Source organism: Ambystoma mexicanum, chromosome 12 (genome assembly GCF_040938575.1).
Source record: "Ambystoma mexicanum isolate Mex_15411 chromosome 12, UKY_AmexF1_1, whole genome shotgun sequence".
Lineage (NCBI taxonomy): Eukaryota > Metazoa > Chordata > Amphibia > Caudata > Ambystomatidae > Ambystoma > Ambystoma mexicanum.
Genome location: NC_090936.1, coordinates 56,633,369 through 56,658,199, shown reverse-complemented (window position 1 = coordinate 56,658,199; position 24,831 = coordinate 56,633,369). Strand labels below are relative to the sequence as shown.

General features: G+C 43.5%; 1 protein-coding gene across 25 annotated transcripts in view; it reads right to left on the bottom strand.

Moving 5' to 3' along the window:
- NRCAM (neuronal cell adhesion molecule) overlaps positions 1-24,831 on the bottom strand; it is a 731,897-nt gene that overhangs the window by 213,322 nt on the left and 493,744 nt on the right. For 15 of the 25 annotated variants that reach the window (XM_069627974.1, XM_069627975.1, XM_069627972.1 and 12 more), the window contains 4 exons: positions 17,598-17,703; positions 10,249-10,445; positions 9,652-9,687; positions 1,427-1,549 (listed from right to left, as the gene is read on the bottom strand). In XM_069627974.1, the coding sequence (XP_069484075.1) occupies positions 1,427-1,549; positions 9,652-9,687; positions 10,249-10,445; positions 17,598-17,703 (462 nt within the window). The remainder of the gene's footprint in view (positions 1-1,426; positions 1,550-9,651; positions 9,688-10,248; positions 10,446-17,597; positions 17,704-24,831) is intronic. The other 10 variants (XM_069627982.1, XM_069627976.1, XM_069627965.1 and 7 more) reach the window with 1 other exon arrangement.

Genomic DNA, 24,831 nt, shown 5'->3' with positions numbered 1-24,831 from the left:
GAAGATGCTCAGGGGGGGAGAGGGATGGAGAAATTCAGACAGGTGCAAGATGGGGAGCCCAGGAGATGGATGAGGGTCATGCCCGTAAATACATTGGGAGTCAAGCAGTAGAAATGTATAGAGGAACCAGTTGCGCACAGGGAGCCAACTGGCTTGGGGACCATGGGGAAGTTGATGTTATACATGGCACGAGTTGCTTAGTTAAGGATTTTGTCATTCATGATTTATAAGGATAACTTGAAAATTAATGTTTTCCCAAGGTGACACACAGTCCAAATGATGCTGACCAACCAGCCAGAACATAAATAAGGAATGGTCACCATCTTGTTCAGTGTATGTGCACATTGTTAGGTCTACATTAACCGGCATGTGACAGACCATGGGGAGGGACCTTGGGGCGATGTATATGCAATCTTCTCGGGTCCTCTAAATTGCTGCACTGGCAAAGAGTGCATTATTTCATATTAATTTGGCCCTTTTAAAGTGTGAAACCGCTGTGAGTGTGGCCTTGCATCGCTGTGTGCTTTTCAATGTTGTACTGCAGCCTGTGATTTAGTTTTAGGTAGACCGCAGCATACTAACAGATCAATTACACCATCAAGCTACAGCCCCAAAACTACCCGGTAAATTTAGATATGAAGTGTAGGCTAGTGCGATGAATAGGTGTTATGCCCTTTACAGGATTAAAACGAAGGCTAGTACCTGCTGTGTGAGGGGTTGCAAATGGTTGTAAAACCTGTGAGATGTTAGGTGATGCTGGCCATGGAAAGAAGCATGTATTAGGACATTTTGTGTCTTAAAGTGTATTCTTCCCATACCTCTTCAAATGATTATGCTTTTTTGGTCTGAATTGCCCCCCTACCTCTTAGGAGGCAGAAACCCTCCATGCCCCCATCGTTTTATATGCCCCCTCTCCTTCAAATGCTACCTCTAATATCCATCTGCTAATTCTTTTATTTTTGTGGGGTGAAAACTGAGTGAATCCCCTTTAGGTGGTCATATGCTCAGAGCCCAGATCATTGGTTAGAACTTGGGACTTTTCGGTTTTCCTGTAGCGTAAATGAATATGAAAATAATCAAGGAAATTGTACATTGTTTACCTTTGTTGGTGGTGAGAACTACTTTTCATGAACTAAGGGTGGTTCTGACAACACGTGACCATAGAGGTCTTTTTTAACAAAGTCTGAAACAGTTCTCCATTCCTCGCCTTTGCAATTTGTTTCGAGAGAAGATACTGCCTTTCTATAGCCACCCTGCTCCGTTACATCGCAAGTCAACCCACACAGCCGCTCTATGTTGGCCTGTGTTTATAGGCTTTGCATAGCGTGTACCAAATTCTAGATACGATCTTAGCATGAGGTTTATCCACAGTCTGACAAGGAAATGAAGCAACAACATCTTATATGAAGGATCTTAAAATACTTACAATTATCCATCCAAAATATGATCGGCGGTGGTAATCCAAGTGGTGGTCGACACGGTAACACGAGGGAAGCACCTTCTTGAACTATGAGCGGGTCAAGTTTCTCTTTCGTCCACAAAGGAGACCCTACGTGAAACATTGCACATAATTAATAGTTGGTTGACTTAGACATTATCTTGAATTGAAAGTCAAATCGGAAAACATGTGATTTGGAGACTCTCCCAAGGATCTGATGTCAACGGAGCTTGTTTCCACACCGGCTATCAGTATATGATCAGGGTTTCTGAGTGTTAGACTATGGTGTAGTTTGGAAAGAGTGGTCATGTCTTAGGTGACATCAATGATAATGGAAGTAACATATTAGAGTTCAGGTGATACAATAATAAATGAGGACCTTTGATGTCAAGAATATTGAGTTACAACACAAGCTAATGAAAATATGGGACTATTTATTTAAATGAAAACTCTGTTTTGCACAAAACACTTTTTAGAATGTGTGATTAATGATGATAAAATAGAAACAGTACAATTAAAAAGAGAAAGCCTGGTTTCTTGTTCAAATGTGTGCTTCAGTGTTTGGTTGATCATGTTTGTCTTCATAGGAGAGAGTGTTGTATTATGATTTTTGTTAGTATTTTTTGTATGACTATGTTGGTTTATTCCTCTAGCCTTGGCTATATCCTTCAGTGCCATTTTATCTAATTATCTGTTTAAATGAATTTATGAATTTATCAAAATTATTAATGTGGCTTTTCATACTTTCAATATAATTTTTTACATTAAATATTATTCTGAGATGAAATGATGCAATCTTTATATAACTATTTAAATAGTAGTTTAGCTTAATTGACAATGAAATATTCCAGTAGGAGTCTTTTGTCTATTGCTATTGGTTAGAAGGCCATCACATTTCATTTGTCGTTACTTCCTAATTGAAGGCTAGAATCATTGCGATGCTGCACAAAGTCCATACCGGCCCACATGCCTGTTATGCCAACGCTCTTCCACATATAGGATAACCAGTAAGGACCTCTGCTTTGAATATGAATTGATGTATAGTTTTAAGATGCTGATTACTACACTTTTTCTGTAGCTGTTACAAGCTTGATAGCCTTCCTTGGATGCCCAAGATCAATCATAGATACGTTGAAATAAAAATGCTTCCAGGGATTTTCAGCATCACCCGTCATAATCCTGCAATGGAGGTATGAAGGGGGTGTTTCGGAGAATCCTCACGGGTTCTTTCATCAGCCACTTACATGCCTAAATGTCCTGCCTCAATCTAGATATCTCTGGATGAATTGTCAAATAAACTCCATCTTCTAATTGTGTCCCGGATCCTACTGACACAGAATGGGAATTGTGGTCGTTCCCTATCTGAAAACATGGTACATCGGCACTTTTGAGACTCTACTCACTTTGACCTCTGGCTATGTATCCCCTGTTCTGTAAAGACTGTTAAATTTCAACAAACTTGAATGTGCAATTACAGAAAAAAAAACGACACTACATAATCCAGTCAGTCTTCGCAACCTTGCCTTCTCTCAAACCAAACACCAAGTTCCAGAGGTTACTCCTAAGTGCTTCCAGCTGGGTCAACTGACACTTCCTTTCATCAGTGGACCTGCACATCTTTCATGATTCCGCTTTGCAGGTATTTTGACACAATTCTGTTCCAAACCTCATCTCCAGTGACCAGGTAGATTCCGCTTATTGTGATAACATTTGGTCACAAGACACTCACTCCGCGATAGACTGCTGTCAGTTTCTAGTGCTATTTCATGCATCTGTTTTGGTCGCAGGGCCTTATTTTTAGTTAAGGGTGAGAGATAGCTCTGCTGTCCAAGTGTGTTGGCCTCGTCTGCCCTACCATTGCCATGCCCTTTTCATTCCTTTCTCTCACATTTCCATCCCCTGATTCCGTTTGCTTGACTCCAGACACTGACCCCAGGATCCAGTCCAGCCTTTCTTTAGAGACCAGTCAAAAATTCCTCCTCAATGTCCTCTTTCTTTATGAGAATTTTCCAGACTGTCTGTGCTTGTGACTTGAATCAGTTTGTGCAATGCCTATTTTTTTAGCCAACGGTGACAATGAGCAGGAAGTCTATAGAGACCATCTTGCCCCCCTTTCCCCACGGGGATGCCGGGTCACTTTTTCATAGCAAACTCATGCAAAGTTATTTGGTGATCTCTCCAAAAGTTTCAAAGTTTTGAAACATACATGCAGCAAACACACTATATTTTCTTCTATGGTGGTTTGTCTCCTTTCGTTATTCCTCATTTCTCCTGTTCTGCCTATGCTCCTATCTCTTGCTTCGAATCTTGGTGTCTGTTCAAACTTGAAAACTCTACACTGTGCTACCACTGCAAATGCATTCAAGTTCCTTCGGTCGCCCCTCCCTGTACCCTTTGCTCTGTAGGTCACACCCTACTGCATCCACATATCCTAGTCCAGTTGCAATATTATTCCAGCCCATCGCTACTCTCCAGGCTTCTCACACCACCCTCTTACTACTCTGTCAGTATTGACCTTACTCTGGTATTTTCTAAACTGTCCCCAATTCATGTGGTCGAAGCTCTGCGTGGAAGCCAACCAGACCCACTTCCACACATGGGCCATGATACCATCTTCCAAAATAAAGGCCTCACAGCTCCAAAGAGGGGGAAAGATGAAGGCAGGAGAACAAGTTGAAAACAATTGCGTTATGCAAGGGTGTGGAAGGAGGAGACCGACACACAGGTGGCATGCTTTTGGGCAAAGACTTATTTGTACCAAAAGAAGGAAGGAGACCTAGCTATCCCTAACTCTAAGAGATGTCCCTGTCTCAACAAAACACTAAGGGAATGTCACAATGTCTGAAAATAAAGTGTCCACCGTCCAGTGTCAAAACCCTACTTCTATCCCCTACACTTATAACCAAACTAATCTAGATTTGTCTCTTCTGGGTCCAGAAGAATGACTTCCTTCTTCTAGATGGGTATGGTTCACAAAGTAGGGGAAACGTCTCCCATCACCTGGCCTTTCTCAGGCTTCTCTTGTCCAGTGTAGTGTACTCTCCTGCCAGGGATTGCCTTGGGTCTCAGACCCCTTTACAATGGTTTCTCACACACGGCTCCCACACCTCTTCATATTGATTACCTGACTTTGGGTTCCCAACGCCTTCAAAATGGTTTATCATACACTGATTCCAGACCCCTTCGTATTGACTTCATATCTGTGGGCCCCAGACCCCTTTACATTGGCTTCTCAGATATGAGTCTCAGACCCCTTTATATTGTGTTCTCTCATGACCCAGAGGCCCCTGGGCATCCCCGTACCTTCTCTCTGAGTTCCCAGTCGTCCGCCTCCTTCTCGGGTCTCTTTACGAATTCTGACGGCTCTCCTTCGCTTTCGTCTGTGTTACGCAGTTCTGCTTCACTTCCGTGCGTACCTGCTCGGCCTTGCTGTGTGACACCCTCCTGTGCCGGGGCAGACTGCTGTGTCCGGTTCCAGCACTTCTGCCATGGGTGAAGCTAGTAGGGATGCCTGGACCTCCCCACCACATTCCGGTCCACTGCTACAGGCTCCGCTCTCCCTGACACGGGAAAGGACCCCCGCTCATGGTGCCTCCAAGAAGGGACAGACAGCAATGTTAGTCCCTCTTCCATATTTGAGCTGCTTGAGATTTAACCACTAGAATGCTCCACCCAGTTCTTCGAGTGTTGCATGGTGGCTCCACGCCTCTTCCTCGTCACAGTAGTTTGTCCTGTAGATCCAACATAGTCAGCCTTGCTCTTCCTCGTCCTAGAACTACACGTATGGAAGGGTTGACACAAGTACATGTGGAGGCTGTCAGGATTAAAAGAAGGTAAGGAGGGAGGTGTGAAAGTGGTTGGAATATTGCATTGGCCCATGATGTCCTCCCTGTATCCTAGAGGGGGAATCCATCCTCATCAGATCCTCTGCTGAGTACCACCCCTGAGGGACTATTGGGTGGCTGCTTCACCTCCCTGGCCTCATGAGAAGGGTCTCCGGCCTCGGGGAGAAGGGACGACATCACAGGATTCATCACACTTACTTATTCCACTCACGTTCCCAAGAATAATCAGAGGTCATATGAAGTCTCCTGCCACTTTTCTTCCCTTCATCGTGCGTGAAGAACTATGCTCATGTGATTTGTGCATTTACCTATTTGTCAGCATAATTTCCTGTGCGGTTTGTAGTGATTATTTGCCAAATGCAAAGTATAAAGCGCCTTCCTTTCTTCTGGGTGAGATCATTGATTCAAGCAAATACAAACCTGCAGAGGTGTGTGCTTGTTCTAAGCTGGTCCCAGCGCAAGCACACACACCCACAAAGAACAGAGAGTTATTTACATACTCGGTTATCCTGAAGACCTGGAGTGGCTGTAGCACAGGAGAACAAGACATGGAATCACTTGGATTAGGGTTATGTAAGGAAGGCCTGGTATTGAAGTAAGACAGACACAAGTGACCACAATTCAAGCGTGCTTATTGAACTTTCAAAGGGGTGTGATAAAGGCCTAATCTAAACATAAATCTAAGATGGGAGCAAGCTACGACCATCAAATAATAAAGAATGCAGTGCTTGTGGAGTCTTGTCAAAATAAAAGACCCTATACTAAAAAAGCTATTGCCAATCCTTAGCGCTAATTTACAAATAATGTGGGGGAATGTGCAAACAAAATGATAAGTCAGGATGTTCGGGCCTTTGGCCTCCCTTCCCCACGTTTCAGCACGGGGCAAGGTGGTTCACTCGAACCAAGCACACACTCTGGCTTTCTTGACACGAGGACACAGTTCTAATTCCAGTATCAGGGCCTTCTATGCTCAAACCTCTTTTCCACCAAAGTCTCTTGATTCGGAGGGCCTGATGTACAAAACAAAAATAGAAAGTTCTTTCCTTCTTATAATTATATGATTTGGGTATCTTTGGCTGGATCCCCCTCAGAGGGGTTCAGATCCCTTTATTTTACAATTTCAAAAGTATTTCTTCTCCGATGACTCATGGTTCACCCTGGATCCCCCTCAGCCAGGCTCAGATCCCTTCTTCACATTCAATTAGTCTCCCTCAGCCGGGCTTGGACCAATTGCAGTTCACTTTATACTTATCAAAGACTTTCGGATGTGCACATGGTTTAGCTCTACCGGTCGCAGGACCACTTCAATACAAAGTTACATTTTTTCAATGCAGTTACCATTCAGTTGGATACCTTACAGAGACCTTCGAATGAGCACCCACGTGGTGCGGGACCACTCTGTACCCGGTATCTTATTTAGCCTTTTCAAAGTACATTCACTCCTTTAGTTTCCACTTGTTCGCACCTCTCATCACATGCACTTCAAACACTGTGCTTTGTGGATTTCTTCATACAATGTTGCCGCTTTCAACCTTGGTTCATACATAAGCTGGTTTTGTATCGGTTTCTCCGACTCATCGGCTGTGCTGCTATTAATGGCATGGCTTTCTTGCAGGAGCCAAGGACAGTACCACGGTTGCAGTCGCTCCCCCCGGCATGGGTTATCAACACGGGAGCACCCCGGATACCTTTGATGCAGTGTAGGACAGATCAGCATCGGTTCCCGGTCTTAGGCTTCTCACTCTCCAAGGCTCATGAAAGTAACGGTTTCTAGAGGTCAAGGGCACATCTCTCATTGCAACCCCCTCCGGTCCCGCTGCCTTTCTCCTTGTGTTAAATCGCTATCTTGGAACTGCTGCTTCCTTGTGTGCTTTTCCTCGCGCAAAGTGTGCTTTCATGCTCCACCTTTAATCCGTGTGGGGATGTGTGATGGGAGTCAGGTGTGTGTAATGATTAGTAATTGCCTGACCTTGCCTGACCAGGGTGTTGGGACATGTCAGGTATATGGCTCTGGTGTTAGTCTGTTGTTGCTCATGATGATCTGTCTGTGAGAAAGGGTTTGTGGCGGGAAAGGGGGGGGCTGAACTTCTAGGTATCCTACCAGTAAGGTTGGGGAGAAGGTATTACAGGAAGGGGGATACTGTGTCTCACCCTTCGGGGTCTCACTTCCTCTCCCCGAAGACCCCTCATCCATGTGACCCTCCGGCACTGGTCCACCCCCAGGAACTGGATCCAATAGCGATGGCCGTGTCCTGGCCTACTGGATGACAGATCCCGGGGGACTAGCGGGTGAGACACATTCAGGTTTCTCACAGTTCACAGCTTCAAAGAAAACATCTGATAGGAACTATCTTGAAGAAAGACTGACCCTCACTGGCCTGTGCAAAATGACAGACTACTCTGGACTACCACAAAAATATATATTTTAGGACTGGTTAACTTTTCATGAATACCATCGGTTTTACTCTAATGTTTTTTTGTTGCAGTTTTTTAAAAATAATAGTTTGGTTCAATTGTGGAAAATATTTGTGTTTTAATTGCACTGCCTGCATACTTCTGGTTTGGATGCATTTAAACCTTCACCGGACTTGCTCTAGCTGGCGTACATCAATATTCCCATTATACTTTTTTCCAGTTACCTGTGATTTTACAGAAAAAAATCTTTCCGATGGATTTTTTTGCCTAAAAAAATCCATCAAAAAAAGCAGCAGATTGATGTTTTTATTTGGGTGAGTCCCCAAAGCCGTCTGTTTCCCTATGTTTTATCCCCACCACAAACCCCTCCCTACCTGTTTTAAGCCCTTACCCCCATGTATAAATATATATATTTTTAAAAATCAGTATTTTTTTCAAAGGATTGTCTAAAAATATCCAACGAAAAAATGTTTTGGTAAAATCACTGGATACCCTTTTCCCCCATCTGTAATATGCATGAAATGTTTATATTTTTCTCACACTATTTCTTTATTGCTGCTGTTGAGTATTTTCTTAATATCTCTGAAACAGGGTGGTTGCTTCCATCATTTTATTCTAGAATTTCAATTATTCAAGATTGTTTTTAACACACTGTTCTTATTTAATATGCTGACCACATCTGTGAGGAACATATTAAGTATCCACCAGAGCAATACTTTATATCTCCAGGAATATTGTTGTAGATAATTGCACTTATTAGGTCAATGAACATCAGGAGAAAAGTATTAATTGATTTACCTATCTAAAGTCTTATAAACTGCACATTGAACCAGGGGGTATCTTGCCACTAGTGATGGTGTGAAGGGTCGGTAGAGGCAGGTGTTACAGGTTTAGACTTTCATTGGGTGGGGGGAAGGGGCAGGTTTGTTTTTCAGTCCATAACTGAAGGCTAGATTGCCCTCTAGGTGCTGGACGTGCATTGGGTGAACAGTTCCAGAAGTTGGCAGCTTGGGCTGAGGAGGCAAAGGATGCATTTTCTTGTGAGGCAATTTTTCAGGGTACCAGGCACTTTTTGGGGTTGCGAGAAGTCTTCTGTTTGATGACCTCAGAGATCGTCTTGTTATGTACTTTTGAAGTTTGTCCAGAATGAATTTGAGAGCAGTTTCAAATAGCAAAATGTCAAGGATTTCATACGTAAAAATAACAATCACATTTAAAAGTAAGTACATTTAGCATTTTAAAAAAAACTAAGACTTTCCTTCATTAAAGATGGGATCCGCCTGCTGCTAAAAAATTGTAAGGCGATTTTCTTAAAATCAAAATGGAGGAGGAAGGGGATTGTGTTCCCGCATGAATGTTGAGAAATTCAGGGAAAAGTCAATATGGGTAATGCAGAAAATCAATGCTCACAGATTTAAGACCTGGAGATATCTCTGTCGATCAACCATTTTGTCAGAAGTAGGACAATATCTGCAGGGTGTTTTAATATGGTTCAACAATTCCTTACTTATTTCAGTGGAACAATCTTTTGGAAAGTGACAAAACAATGTTTAGCCAGTGATAGGATACTACTCCAAATTAAGTACTCAGATTGTTATCATTATTTGGCGTAATTTAACGTATATGGACACGCTCTCACTCACTGTGCATGATAGCGTGGCTTTGCACTATATAAAGATTCAACACCTGTTTAATTGAATGTCAACCAGGGCAGGGGTTGACGTTGCTGAATATTGAATTCTGCATTTAAAGGTTCATCATCGGGCTGTGTTTTATAAAATCAGGCACTTTTGTGGCAATATTTTTTACACTACCCATCGGTGAAGGCTTTGGGAAAAGTCAAACAAAATACAGAACCTCATTGGGAAAAGCTTTGTGGGCTTTGTTTCGATGGAAAAGTTAGAGGGGGGGAAGTGCTCTCATGCAGCCGGGACATCAGTGACATACAGTTACCTTCTAACAAGATCTCTTTGATGATTAAAAAGATGTCTTTTTCCAAAGAAAAGAAAAAATAAGAGAATAATTAAACAGAAAGGTTCATGGCAGTGAATAAATGAAGGGGACAAAGAAAATGTTCCCTGTGCCTGAGATTGTAGCTTTCCTAGGGATAAATATATCCATCACCAATCTTAAGATATGCAAAGCTCCAATACATACTTATCAATTATCCTTAGAGTGCAAGGCAGATGATTGGCACAGAAACAAGCATACGTGGCCATTCTAACCAATCACTGTACGTTTTTCTAACACTGTACTGAACACCATGTTGAAAAGCTAAGTGCCTAAAAAAAAACAACCTAACTAAGAAATATTTTAAATCGTTGATCTGATACAACACTTCATTAGACTCTGAATCATGCTGGTATTGTTGAATGCTCTCAAATTAAAAAAAATACTACTGCTTCAGGAGTGTGTGTGTGTGCTCTAAGGTTCTTCAGACTTGGCTGCAGCATCGAACCCGATTGGTTCCTATATGAAATCACTCCATTTGGATTGGCTGAGAAATGTATCGGAGCAAATAATAGGGTCCATATACCGAGTTGCACTTACTAGATTGCCTTATGACGATATTGTTGGAAACCGCTGTGCCACGTTCATTCCTCGCGGTGCACTGGTACTCCCCTTCATAGGCCTCTGCTTTGCTGCCGCTGGTGATGTTAATAACCAGAGTCCCAGAGTTCGGCTTCATCGTGACCAGGGGATCTTTCTCTATATCAAAATGTGTCCCATTTCGAGTCCAGGAAAAGCTTTCAATGGCAGAAGGAAAAAATTAGGATTAGAAACTGCACGTAAACTAAACTCAAATTTTTGTGGTTTCAGCTAAACAAGTTACTCACCCATATACAAATGGCTACTACAAAATGTTGTTTAAGTGTGAGTTAGGAGTAATTATATAGATTCTGCAGGGGTATGTTTAGAAAAACATGGTGCTCCGTTTATCCAGATGCCGACTGATCTGCTGTCGCGGTGTCACCTACCCATACTGCCTTGCTACAATGCACTGCCACCTTGAGTGGGCGATATAGCTAATCTGGTTGCTCAGAACCTGGGCTGACCCTACTTATCGAAGCCCGGATTCTAATCAAGCTGTACCAACTCGCACCCACATTACTTTTTCACTGCCTAGCTCCTGCGCTATCCCACATTGCTGATCCCCAGCCACCGAATCCCCCACACTAGCCGATGGCCCCGACTTACCTTGTCCCAGCAGGGACACCTCACCACCTGTTTGTCCATCGCCTCGCTCCTCGATGCTGCGGGCCACTGACCGCCCTGGCTAGCCATCAAAATGAAAGAGGGGCTTCTCAAAAAGCCCCAGCTTCCTTTTCCATGCTGGCCATTTTAGGAGTATTGTGTTTTGCCTTTAACAACGGTTTGTGTGCGCCCTACAGCCCATACTGTTAGAGAAAATAATTGCTCTCTGCACTCGAGTTCACAATCAGTGTGTGGTATTAGCAGCAATACACCGTTTCATAGGCTGTATCTACTGCATGGTAACATCTCAATGAACTCACACCCCCGGGCGGCTACCACTTGGTATAGCCCAATGATTGAGGTATTATTGCTGAAAAACACAATTTCTAATCCACTGATATGCCCACAGTCAATCGTGCTGCACGCATGCCTTCCCACTGCTAACTAAATTATCTTCACAAACGGTTTTGGCATAATTGACCTAAAAACATTTCACCTAAAACATTTCATCGAATGTTTTTGAAATTTTTTCCGGTCACATTTTATTAAATATATATATGGGGTGGGTAAGTGTATAGATTAGGTTGAGGGGAAGTGGGGGTGGGGGGTTTGCGGGGGTCTCCCCCCACATTTTTGACCAAAAAAAGGTCAAATAAATTCGATCAAATGTGATTGGGTCAAATGTTTTAGGTCAATTAGACCCAAATCTTCATAAACTCCTAAACTAAAAGATGCATCGTTATCATACAGTATCTGCGTCTTGGAGCAGCGATTTTCAAAGGCTAGCCAGACTCAACTCCTATTATAAAGCACAGCTGGCCATGCAACGTTCCCTTCACAGTTCAGGGATAAGACCACCAACAGAAGAATGCTTAGAGGAGACACCAGCTTCCAAACCATAAGATCAAAGTCTAAGACAAACCCAAACACATTCAGAAAAATGGAAGCCATGAAGACAAACTCTTCCATAGATTAACCTGTGTTCAAAACATGTCTTCTCAGACATGATGCTGGCATCTTCACTTTCCTGGAATCTATCCTGTTATCTGCCCCTCCACCCTGGCTGGAATGTGAGCTCCACAAATCCAATCTTTAATTTGTGTTATGTGTTATTCTTAGACTTGGAAAAAGTGAGGTCTTGAGACAACTAGCTTTCCTAGCCAAATAGTGACTTCCGTATTTTTCAAACATGGAACTTTATGACTTCCTCTGCAACAAAATGCAACTCGCTGCGAACAGAGCTCTTTCAATTGGATGGCATTGACAGGGGCACCCTATGATCCAGTCAAGAGGTGGTAGGTGAGGGAACTGCAGTGGGTGATAGGGCTGGGCCTAGAGCAGTCGAAGGTAAGGCACTGTTTTCCAGATATCCTGCCCTACATCTCTCATGATCACCTACCGTTGACTAGATCCCGGGGCCTGATGGGACTTGTAGTCCAAAACGTCTGGGAAGCTGCACATTGCCTACATCTTCTGCCTGATAGTCAGAGCATTGGCTAGCTCAAAAAATAAATAAAGCATTCATAGGCTTAACGAATAATTAATAAAATGGGAAAACTGGACTTTTACATGCACATATAGTTTTTGCTAATGTTGCCTTATAGAATGAAGGAGGGGGTTATTATTGCGAGATAGAGAAGGGTAATTATTGCTAGTCAAAATGACCCCTCCTGAGGTCTATATGTCTATTAGCCTTTACATGTAATAGCTCTATAGGTTTGGGAGTTGTGAAATAAAACACGTTATTTTAATAGTGAGTAAAGTAAACAGAAGGTGGGGAAAATGGGGGAGGTGTTTATTTTTATTTGCATTTTTAAAGCGCTCACACAGCCCGCAGGCATCGAGGTGCTGGCCTAATTGTTTTTTTTTGTCTTAGTTGCATATTTATAATGCGCTTAAATACCCAGAGGTTTCTAAGCGCGGACCCGGGGATCGAACCTGTGTGTTGCTTTGTGCTGTCTTGCTTCCAAGGCAAGCATGATGCTGCTGAGCTATCCTCCTGGGCCATGGCATGTCACTTTGGGTTCTTTTAGGTGGTGTGAGAAACCTAGGGGTATTCTCCCATTTAGACCCCGAGAATCCACTATTCAGGTGGCCTGGGGAGGGCCAGCGCTCTTGGATCCCAATCCTGGGGGTAGACGAGCAAAAGAGGATAAACTGAGTAAAGGGGTCCAGGGTTGTGGCCATGGGGATACCCCGGGGGAGGCACGGTATCACGAGGGGGCAGTAGGCAAGGAAGAGGAGATGCCAGAAGCCTCTGTGGGGTGTGCAGGTCGCATTGTCCCTAATATAAGAGGGAGACAAGGGTGTCACACCGGAACAAAACCCGGCAAGTGAGTGGGAAAGATAATGCATGACTCTATCCCTAACACCTGTTTGTCTTCCCCTAATTTAGATCCTAGGAAGTACTATTAAAACCAGTGCTCTCAGAGGGACAGACAAGCGAGGGAGGATTACTGTAGTGGAGGGCTGCAGGGGATTCGGGGGGAAAACACCCAAGGGTGAGACATGGTATTCCCCCTTTCCCAATTATACACCAACCCACTCTCCCGCAGCCATAATGGCGTATTTCCAATCACATCCCATCTCCCACTCCCCATTTCCAATACATACTGGGATGAAGAAGAGGCGATCAGGAGCAACGAGGATTACCCAGGCAAACAACATAGGAATACCATGAGAGGCCTACCATGTAAAACCTTTGAATTGTCCTACTAATAGAGTCAGGCAAGTTCAGGCACTTTATTCTGACTATTCCCACTTGACTCCAATTGACATTACACCAGTATAAAAGATGTTGTTCTGCCCAAGAGTATGAGTGAGCTGGATTTGCTGCTCAGACCAGGAGAGCCAAGGAGCAGGAAGCTGCAGTGGGAGAAGCCTGGAGAGCCCGTAGGAGATTGGTGTGCCGAGACGCTGGCCCAGTGTGTTTGAGAGGCTGCAGCGTGGCTAGGGAGCTGTGTCTCCAGAGTGCCAAAGTGAGGGAGACTGCGACCTGCTGGCCGAGCCCAGAGAAATGCTTGTTCCCTTGGGACGAGCCTGAGGGGCAGGTGGTGAGACCCTGACCTCGACCCAGTGTATCCCGGGTAGACCGCTCGCCAGCGCTGCGCTTCTCGGTGAGTTTCGTGAAAGTGAAGCTAGATAGTCGGGAGCGTGCAATGTGGCTGGAGCGGGAGTGGAAGCTGTCAAGATTTGTAAGCGGCACAAAAGTCAAGAAAGCAGAAAGAAAGAGAGAAGAGAAAGTAAGTGGAAAGCAAGAGAAAGAAAAGCAGAAAGAAAGATGCGCTAGCGGCGCAGAAGTAAAGAGAGATAAGAGGAAAGTGAACTGTAAAGAATATATGGGAAATGGGTGCGAGTGACCCAAGAGACTGAAAGTGAGAAAGCCAAGAGAGGGCGCAAGTAACCCGAAACAGGCAAGAGGGTGTGAGTGACCCGACAGGCTGGAAAAGTGAAAGTAAAAGCGAGAGAAAGCAAAGAGAGGGTGCGAGTAACCTGCAAGCAGGAAAAAGGGTGCAAGAGACCCTAAAGCAGGAACATAGGGTACTAATGACCCAAAGAATGAAAAGGGAACGTGCAAGAGGCACGACAAAGAGAAAGGAAGGTGCAAGGGTGCGCAACCAAAGGAACAGAGTAACAGAATGTGCAAGACAAGAGTAGTGTACAAGAAGCACAGTAAAGAGAAAAAGAGGGTGCAGGTGTGCACAGCAAAACAAAAGAAAGGTGAAAGCAAATAAAAACCAGAGTGGAAAGGGTTATGCAGGGAAAGGTGTCAGACCAAAGGTACAAAGAGAGGGGTCAGAAGTCAGAGTGCTCGCGCAGCAGAAGAGCCAAAGCCGGCGCTTTTGAAAGTCTCGGACACTACCCCATGGAAAGAACTGTGTGTCGAAACGGTGCATCCTAACAATGTGAACTTTTGTTTGAAACTAGAGGTGCCTAGGCTTGGGGAAGGGAACCCTAAGAGGCCTGCAAAAGACAATGGGCCTCATTATGAGTCCGGAGGTAACCGTGCCAGAATTTCCGGCAGGTTACCGCCAGACTCGTATTACCATTCCGCCTCCGGAATCACCGCGGCATTACAACCCCAGTGACCCGGTAATTCCGGAGGCGGAAATCGGTAAATCCCCATTCCCATGGAGTCCCATGGGACTCCATGGGTATGGGGCCCATGGAAACACCGGCTCCGTCTATGACAGTGCCAGTGTTTCCATGTCCGCCTGCAGGCGGGTGGTGTTAAACCTGCCAGGTCAGACCAGATTTACGGACATCAACAGCCCTTAGAAGCATCAGTTGAGGGAATAATCCCATTAGAGTTAGGGACAGGTAGGCATTGCGCCAACACCACAAAGTTTGATAATAAAGGCTTTCAAGCTGTTACATTTGAGACAGTGTCTCTCTTGATTCCATTCCCGTCTCACAGTGGATTGACATAGAAAAGAGGGGGGGGTGGGGTCGAAGGTGCTACTTAACTAGTTTCTGTTGATTCTGTGCTGCTTCTGAAGTTGGATTGTGCGTCATGCAGTCAATAACACTACACTCCGAGAATTCTGATTGGCTGTGAAGAGGTCAATATTGATCCCTATGTCCTAATTATAGTTCCCGGTAGTGTTTGCTATTTATTTGCAACCCTCTTGTTTCTTCCGCCAAATAATCCTTTAGGCACTCAACAGCACGCCCCAAAAGAAATACGAAACATAGTTACGACGAAAAACAGAAACGCTCCAATACAGCGTGGAAACTCTCAAAGCCTCTGGAAAGGACCTACCTGCAAGTTCCCAGATATACAGAAGGGGCATACGAGAAGCAGGAAGCCCAGGCTGCAAGCGTAACTGACCTGCAGGTTGCCTCTCAGCATATCTTAATGATTGCCACATTAGCCCCTCCAAGCAGTGCGTGCAGGGAGCACATTTTGGGAGACAGTCCTTGAAGGGGAATATCATCTGAATCTTCTAATTCGCTAATTCTACCCTATTTTTGGAATGGAATGAGAAACACAAGAGGCATTCTCATTTTGTGCGCCAGCGTTCTTATTTGCGCGTCTGCTGGGCAGTCGTTTTGAAAAGGTCTAACGCGCAGCAGTGGAATGTTGTGGCATTCTCTTAGCATCGACAGCTTCCTTCTCTCCTACAGACATGCCATTGTCTTGCCAATTTCCAAAACACCTGCTTGGTACATCTTGCCCTGCTTACTATTTCCCAATTTCACTTCACTGTTTTCTCACTATGCTCCTTAAGTGTGCGTCTACACACAACTATCTCTTTACCTGGACTCAAACCATGCTCTTCAAACTGGCTTTTGTTCTGATCACTCCACTGAAACTGTTCTTCTCCAGGCCATAAGAGTTATTTCTTTTGCTTGTCACACTAATCTCCCATCGCTTATTCTCCTCATTCTGTCTGCTGGTTTTGTGATGGTCCATCACCATCTTCTGCTGATCACACTTTTTCTTTGACATTTTCAGTTCTGTTCTATTCTGACTTTCATCCTACCTTCTAATCACTCGACTCTGTATCCTTGGTGTCCCCCAAGGCTCTGTTCTTGGGCCTCTCGTTATCTCTATTCCATTCCCCAGCCCCTCTGGAAGACTCTCTGATGGATCTTTCTATTCTTTCTCCTGCCCTAGGGAACCTCACGCCTCCATCTCGGACCACTTGACCGCTAACAAACCCTTACTCATTCTCTTCACGCTCCTTTCAATTCCTCAAAAAAATAACATTATTTTCTTCTCTGACTCATCTCTCACTTCCTCGACATGTATTTTATCAGTTACTTACATCTGTAGTTTTCAACGTTATAAGATTTATAAAACCCCTCCTTACCTAACATTTTAGGCCACCAACATTCTTAATTTCCTCTCATTATTTTGATGACTGTGTCTCTTTGGCTTCTATGCCTATGCTAGCTCTCTTGCCTTCCTCCCAACCCTGTTTGGTTCATCTTCAACGTTGCTATCTTTTTTCTTTTCCAGCAGCGTCCATTAATTCTCACATGTGTCCTGGAAATGGCTTCCCTTCTTCCCCCAGCTTCAGTTCAGTTACCTTTGTTTCATCTATAAATTGATCTGAAGTTTTGCCCCCATTCCTCTTTTCTCTTATTACTATTTACTCCCTGGCTTAGTCTCTTTACCCCCCATCCCGATGTATATGTTCCAAACCCACTATGTGCTTCCTGCCATTTCCATTCCTTTTCCCGGCTTGCCCCAAAGCTTTGGAAATCCTCTACCTACTTGACAGGCGGTCTTTTATTACCTTCCTAAATCTCATCTACTTTCCTCTCGCCATCTCCTGCTATTTTGTCAATCCATTGTAATAATCAATATTCATCATAAATACTTTATTTTGATAAAGAGTCATGAACACAACACAAGCAGAAATCATGAAAATACAATTTTAAAAAATCAGCATACATACAAGTTAATAGATCCATGATAGTCTTTAGAGAGAAGAATTGAATACAACTCATAAAAAATTCTCAATTTCTTAATCCCTAATTTTGTACATTTAGTGGAGAAGAAGAATAACTAAATTGACTTTATTTTCTGATTAATAACTCATCCTGATTTTAAAGCTGGACCAGCACTTTGTCAAAGGTGAACTATAAATCAAATTAAATGAAATACTGATATATTGTCAATGGCTGGTGGCACATTACAAGATGAAACAGAAAAACATGAAAATATAAATTTAATTAAAAAAAACAATACCCACTTAGGATGAGGCTTTCCTTTGGCTTCACACTTAATCACAATGTTTTCTCTCGGGTCCACAATGTGATACTTGGGAGACTGGTGTGTAATCGTCGGGGGCTGAGGCACTTCATTGTGGAACACATTGAAGAAGCAGATGGAGATTTATGAATACACAAACACAAGGGTGGCAAGGAATCCGAGCAAGAACATGTTCTAAAAACAAGCAGACCCATGCGGCTTTCAAGGAAATTCTTTAATAAAATGCTAGAAAGGCAAGTGTTTTCAAAGTTATTTTGGCAAACCAAAAACACTTATAAAAGGTAATGTAGTATTTCTATCTTTTATCATAATCACATTTGTGAAAGATTCTCACTAGGTTCATACATCCAGCTCCTCCAAACAAAAATAAAGCACAATATTTGAGTCAATGACAGTCCCTTAAATTAATATGATCCTTAAAGTGCATGGAGTTGTACAAAAAGATGTACAAATATGTATAATGACGATGGTCCAAGTCGAACATAAATGAATGAACTAATGAATGAAGATATTTGGAAGGATCCACTTAGACTGTAGTGGGAGATTTTTGGGCCATTATTTTCTGGTATCACTACAAAATATCCCCACCAAAAATATCGCTGTACATATGGCCGCTTGTCTCGCCGTAGGTGATATTTTTGGGGGGGATCATTTGTGGGAGCGGGTATGCAGGGGTGACCCCGCACATTTTAAAATAATGCGAAGGTTGCGGGGGTGTCCCCCGCAGGGTCCATGGGTCAATATCGCTGCAAAAACATGGCAATATTTTGTATCGCAATATTTTTGCAGGGATATTAACACATGGAACCAATTTTCTGGCCTAGGGTTTCCTAATGTATATATTCACTGTCCTTTCTTGGGACCATTTCTGGAAGCGACGCTAGCTAGACACTGCTTCCCTCCTTTTCGATGCAGTGACAAGGGAACCGGCTGTTATCTTCAGCACATGGATGTGTCTGGGGGGAAGATCAACACAGATTGTATGTCTCAAATGCATTGTCTTTGCTGGACGTCAACCAGTTTCTAGTTTTCAGATATCAGTGTAATCTGGGCTATTAGGAAAAAATGCTGTAGATTCGGAAACTGCAAACTTTGACACTGATGTTTTCTACTTCATAGTCCAAGACACTGAGAGAACTGCAGGCCTTAGCTCTTCTTTCCGAACTGGGTAATGTGAAGAATCTGAAGGCGTCCTCGCTTCTTTCACCAAAATATTCCTCGCAGGTGGCTAGGGAAAGGCTGTTGCTATTGGATCCTGACCCTGCGGATGGATATGCGATGGAGGATTTCCTGGGTGGAGGAGACTTGGGGAGTGGAGACGAGGCACCCTTGGGTGAGACGCAGTATCCCCCATTGACCTTCCACAATGAGTCCACCATCACCCAGGCCTTTATAGGCTGTTGTCAGTCCTTTCCCTATTTCCCTGTAAATCTTTCCCTAATAGACAATAGACACCAGTTAGGTACTGGAACGAGGAAGAGACCAACCAGAGAACTAATCCTCTCTTTATTCATTCACACACATACACACACCAGTTATGTACTGGGATGAGGAGGAGGCAAGCAAGAGAAATGCAGAACTTCCAAATAGGCAATGAGCAGTCTAGTCCTTTTCGGACCAATCAACCTGCCGCGAGGTTTAAAAGCAGCAAGAATTGTGAAATTTGAGTCTGCTGTGGAAGCAGATTTACAGACTGCTGGGGGAACGCAGACCTCTCCTGGAAGGCGGCATGGCAGACAGAGTGCTCGAGAGCTCCGGTCAGATACAGAGTGTATGCAGAAGGACGCAAGACTGATGGAAGCTGGAAGCCTGCAGCGAATCACGGAAAGGGAACCTGCGCGACCAGGCAAAGCTTCAGAGTGAGGCCAGAGCTACGAGAAATACATCGGTGGCAGGAGCAAAGCCACAGAGAGCCGCTGTGGCGACAGAGCGAGGCGCTGCACGAGAGAGAGTGAGTTTGTGGCGGCCGGAAGCCTCGCTGGAGCGCCAGAAGCACTGACCGGTGAGTCAACCTAGCAAGGGGGACACTTGGGCGCTAGGGGAGCATGTCAAACTTGTGAGAACTTTAATGTCTGCCGATCCAATGGAAAGCAAGCACTTTTTGAATAACGATTTGAATGAAAGCAAGAAAGAAAACACTTTTGAATACCGATCCAAATGAAAACAAGTATTGTTGAAAACTGATATGAATGAAAGCAGTTTCGTGGAATCTTACGCCATGAAGAAACTGTGTCACTTGAGAGAACAAGCATTGGCAAGAGCCATAGAAAGATATGAAAGTGCAACAAATGAATAGTGACAAAACAAGCGATGGTAAAGCATCATCAGGATGTGAAATGAGAATAAGTCACCACTGTAGAGCTGCAACTGTGGCAATATGCATATGAAGGAGAAGTAAATAAGGTCTGTTGGTTGCGTGACCTGTGATGGGTGGACCGTGTGGTCCGACAACTGCACCTAGACCGAGGACACCTACATATGGGAAAGCCACTTGAAAAACCCGCAAAGAAGCTTGTAATTGAATATAAAGGAAGTTTGGTGTGAACTGGAATTAAGGATCTGTACTTTGGGAAATTGGTGAAAGGTAAGCAAACCAGAAGAGCTGGAAAGTATCACAAAGAACTGTGTTTTGGAAAAGCAATAAGACTTGAAAGCTTGGGGAAGGGAACCCGTTTGCATAGTGAACAAACTTGAACCATGGGGAAGGGAAACCCTTTCCAAACCAAGAGCTGGAAGAAGCTCTGAACTTTTATTTGAACACTTATTTTGATGCGGACATCCCTACACATCGTATACAGATAGTTGTGAAGGCAAGCTTAGATTTTGGACACAGACAGACTTTTACTTTGGACTTCCTGATATAGACTACCCTTAGTTCATGTATGTAGGGAAATCCCACCCTAGCAGAGGGCAAGCTAGGCCTTTTCCAGTCTTTTTCTCTGCTGAATAAAAGTGTACAGCCCAAACTTGAAGTCAGTTGCCCGTGTCTAGTTCTGCAGCAAAGGCTACTAGTCACTATAACATGGCAAGGCTGCATGCCTGTGCTTAGTGTTATACCTTGGTAACTCGTTATTATTCTGTTTGAAAGGCGTAGCTCGCTCCAAGGCAATATCTCTTTGTTGACCATTCCTGTTCAGAAGTGCTCAAGACACTTGTTTCTTGTATGGATATATGCGCTTTTTCAAGGACATGTATTATATTAAAAATAAAAGCTGTCCTGGTGAAAAGAAAAACCACACGCAGGGCTCCGCAGCCACCTACACTGGTACAGAAACACACACACAAGCACTCTCTTGGTCTATAAACAGAGATGAACATAGACTATATATATGTATACTAGTGTACATGCCCGTGTACACGTTCCAAAGTGCAGGTTTTCATTACTACAGTAGGATTGCTATAGATCCTATGCCTACAGCTTCCTCTAGCGGTGAGAAGAGGCACAGCTGTGCTACTTTGCCCACTGTATATCATAAGGCAACACCTCCCTCTGGCGGATGCATTATGTGCATCCGCGCAGCCTCTACCGCGCATGACAGCATCGGATAAACCTACATCTGGCCTTTTATATTATTAAGATATATTTTAGAGTACAGTGAAACAGGCAGTTGGCAGAAAAAGCTATTTTCTTTGTTGCACTTCCATGTTGGCCTGGCTGGAAATGGGGCCGATGAGGATCAGGGAAACTGCTGCAAAGAAAGTGCATTTTAGATTGCATCCCTTTCTTAATAAAGGATGCACCTTACTGTGCAATGATTTTGGATTTGGGTCACATTACATGCACAAAAGTCTGGGCATGCTGTTCAAGTGAACCGAACCACATGTGTGAACTTCCTCATTTTTGCAGATTTAAAACTGTTTCTACAATATTCTGCACATAACTCTGTTGGCTTGAACTGACATTTGTATGAAACTGGAACACAGAGGTTTGCATTAAACGTATCGATTGTGTGATTTTTGTGTACTAAGTTTTCTGGAAATCTACAAAATAGGTCAGTCCAGTATTAAACTGGCGTTATTCCATATGTTGAATTGTTCATTTTAACCCTATTCCCCTGATTTTGTAGACACCATGTCTGCCAAAATCCTCTATGATGGTTCTTATAAGAGGGGAATAAAAACAATATGAAAAAAGAAGGGATGAACTCTGAAATTCACCTAGTTTGAACACAAAGCACATCTTTTGTGTGTGCAAAAAATAAGAATCTCTGCAGAGATGTATTTGTGCATGCAGTTGTTCTTCTCATGAATTATCGGCACACTTGGCACAGGCAAGTACATTCTTTTGTGAATTGGGACCAGGAGGTCTGTATTCAGTACATAACTGAAATTTAAATTAAATATATTGTAGCTTATTCTGTGATTCAATACAGATTGTGAGGAGTCAGAAATGTGAGGTGGACGAGCAGATAGAGTTTTCTCACAATGAGACATTTTTATAAAATAATAAACGATGATAAAGACACCTGACTTACCATTATCTAGTGATGATTTCCCTTCCTGTCAAACTAAGACTAAAGGAAAACACTCTAAAAAGTTTTCTGTCCCTCACACCTAGAAATACAAACAAAATGATGCAGGTCTCTTAAGGCCAGTCACAGCTTAACACAGTAACAGTTGCATTCAAACATAAATTAGTTAACAAGTGGCCTTGTAACCTGTGCCGGATCCCCTTCCCCCAGGATTAAAGTACACATTTTCAAATTAAATTTTAAATAAAGAAAGTTTGTTTTAATAGCCAAGCTCTGTTCCAAATACATTACAAGGTGTCCTTCTCTCCAAACGTCTTTCACTTGGCACTTAGAATTTGTTAAACAAACTGTATCGATCTTCCACAGATAATTGTTCAAAGCTTCCACAAGCTCATACTTCAACAAAAAGACTTCTTAAAAGTATTCAATATCACCCCTGTTCTATGAAAGATAAATAGTTCACACTTCTTCTTCTTCATAAACTACACTGTCTTTGTCAGGATGGTTTTTACCACAGTTCATCACAACACAATAGTGGGTTTGCTACTTTCTTTTAACTTCAACCTTCCACCACAATACAGTACTTCAATGTTTTCTTCCTGGTCACCTAACCTGCCAGGACTAACCACTAAAATGTCCCTTTCCTGGTATACTCGCTTGCCAGGATAAATCTCCTACCACTACTACAAGTACTCTGATGAACTTTGCTTCAACTTCAGAAAAGTCTTTGACTTTCAACAATATTGAACTTCACAAATTCTTTCAATAGGATACAACACACATTGATGCTGTTTGTTTCTCTGATTTGTGTGCAACAAGCAATGCGGCTTATATTCCTCTGCCCCTTGATAATGGCTTCAAGGAGGGCTACTCTCCTGACACCTTTGAGTTTCTTGAACCACATCAATTAACTGTTGAGAATATCTTCTGTTCAAAGTTTTCTCTTTGGGAAATCTGTCTCCCTTTTCAATGTTCCTTCTTTGGCTTAGGCAATGCTTGTTTACATTTACCCTTCCTTGGCTTCGACAGTGGTGGTTTAAAATGGCCCTTCCTTGGTTTAGGTAACGTGGGTTGGCAATTGCCCTTTTTGGTTTTAGGCAATGCTGGTTTGCCTTTACCGTTCTTTGGCTTGAGTAATGTTGGTTAAACATTGGTTCAAATATTGCCAGCTCTTTATTTTGGCCATAAAGGTTACAGCTTTTCTTAATTCCATCTTTCCCAATATCAATATCACTGCAGAAAAGCTTTGAATCATTAGTTTGGTATTCAAATAATTGGCGAGCAGCCTGCGGTTGATTACAGAGCGCCCTGGGTCACCTAACAAAGGTCACCTCACCGGTTTCTCACTACGCATTCCCGGCTGCTGTAACGCCTGCTTCTTCTGCCTGTTCCTGAGCTTCTGGTAGCTCCGGTCGCCCTCTTGCGCATCGCGTCTGGGGTCTGTTTTGTTCCTGTATGTGTCGGTTCTCGTCAGCCACCAGAGTAAGGCACATGACAAGGAGAGACTCTCTCCTACGGGACGGTCCTTCCAAGCACCACTTCCCACTGCACGTCCTTGGCACTTCAGTTTTCCCATTTCCAAGACTCTCTCTGCACTATAATCTGCTATAAACACAGCAGCGGCTCCAGCATCTTCAGTCTCTGCCTCTGCTGCTTCCACTGCTGCTGATTCTTCTTCTAATACTACTCCTTCTGATGGCCTGCACGTGAAGGGGTTTTCAATTTTCAAATGTCCTGCTCAGGTGTGGGACATCAGAAACACTAGACTGCATACTGCAGTTTTGTGTCTCTGAGCTCCTCTTCCTCGTTCCAGTACCTACAGCATTATGGGATTCCCTAATGTTTTGGTTACATTTCACATCCTTTAATTCCTTCTGATTCACTGATTCATAAAATGTATCTTCAGAAGAAGCTTTCAAAGGAATGGAAGTGTGATTCTTGAATTTATATTTCAAACTCGGGTTGGAATTATATTTATCAGAAGAGGTGGTATTAGTTCCCTGGTCCTTCCATGTATCATTTCCACATTTACTGTAGGGGATTCCAGAATTGATATCTTGAGAAAAGGAGGGAAGGGACAACAAGCCATTAAGTAGTCCTGTATTAAATAATAATAATAATTTAGCATTTATATAGCGCTACGAACCCTCAGGTATCTGAGCGCTGCTTATTATTTCCCACGGTATGTGGTGCTCATTTATCGGCCTCGCAAGGATGAAAGGCTGAGTTTGGCCCTGCCGGAATTCGAACCTGCATCGGCAGGCTCTGCACAGATGTCAAAGCGAGCACTCTACTCGCTGTGCTATCTGACCGGCTCATCCTCAGCAGAGGATGAATACTGCGTCTCTCATAATGGAGTCATCCCATTCCCTTGGGGCCTTTCTCCTCCTAGGTGATCCTCCCGGCTGTCTTCCCCAGGCCACCTGGGAGGAGACTTTAGGTAGGGAATCTGTGAGGACTCTACATGATTCATCACAAGATTCTTAACGTAAAGACAGACACCTGGGACTCTTCCCTGGGTGCACCTTTTAGTGCTCCCAGCCGTCACTAGTGCCACCCGCCGGGCCACCACAGTATGTAAGTCCCTTCCCTTCCTCTATCATTTGTAATGTATCCAGGAATTAAGGGAGCGGGATTGAGAGTGGAGGTTGGGCAATCCACTGATGCTGCTTATTTTATCCACAGACTAATTAATGTGCTGCCCTCCTGCTCCTTACCTTTCAAGTCCCAACCCTGACTGTG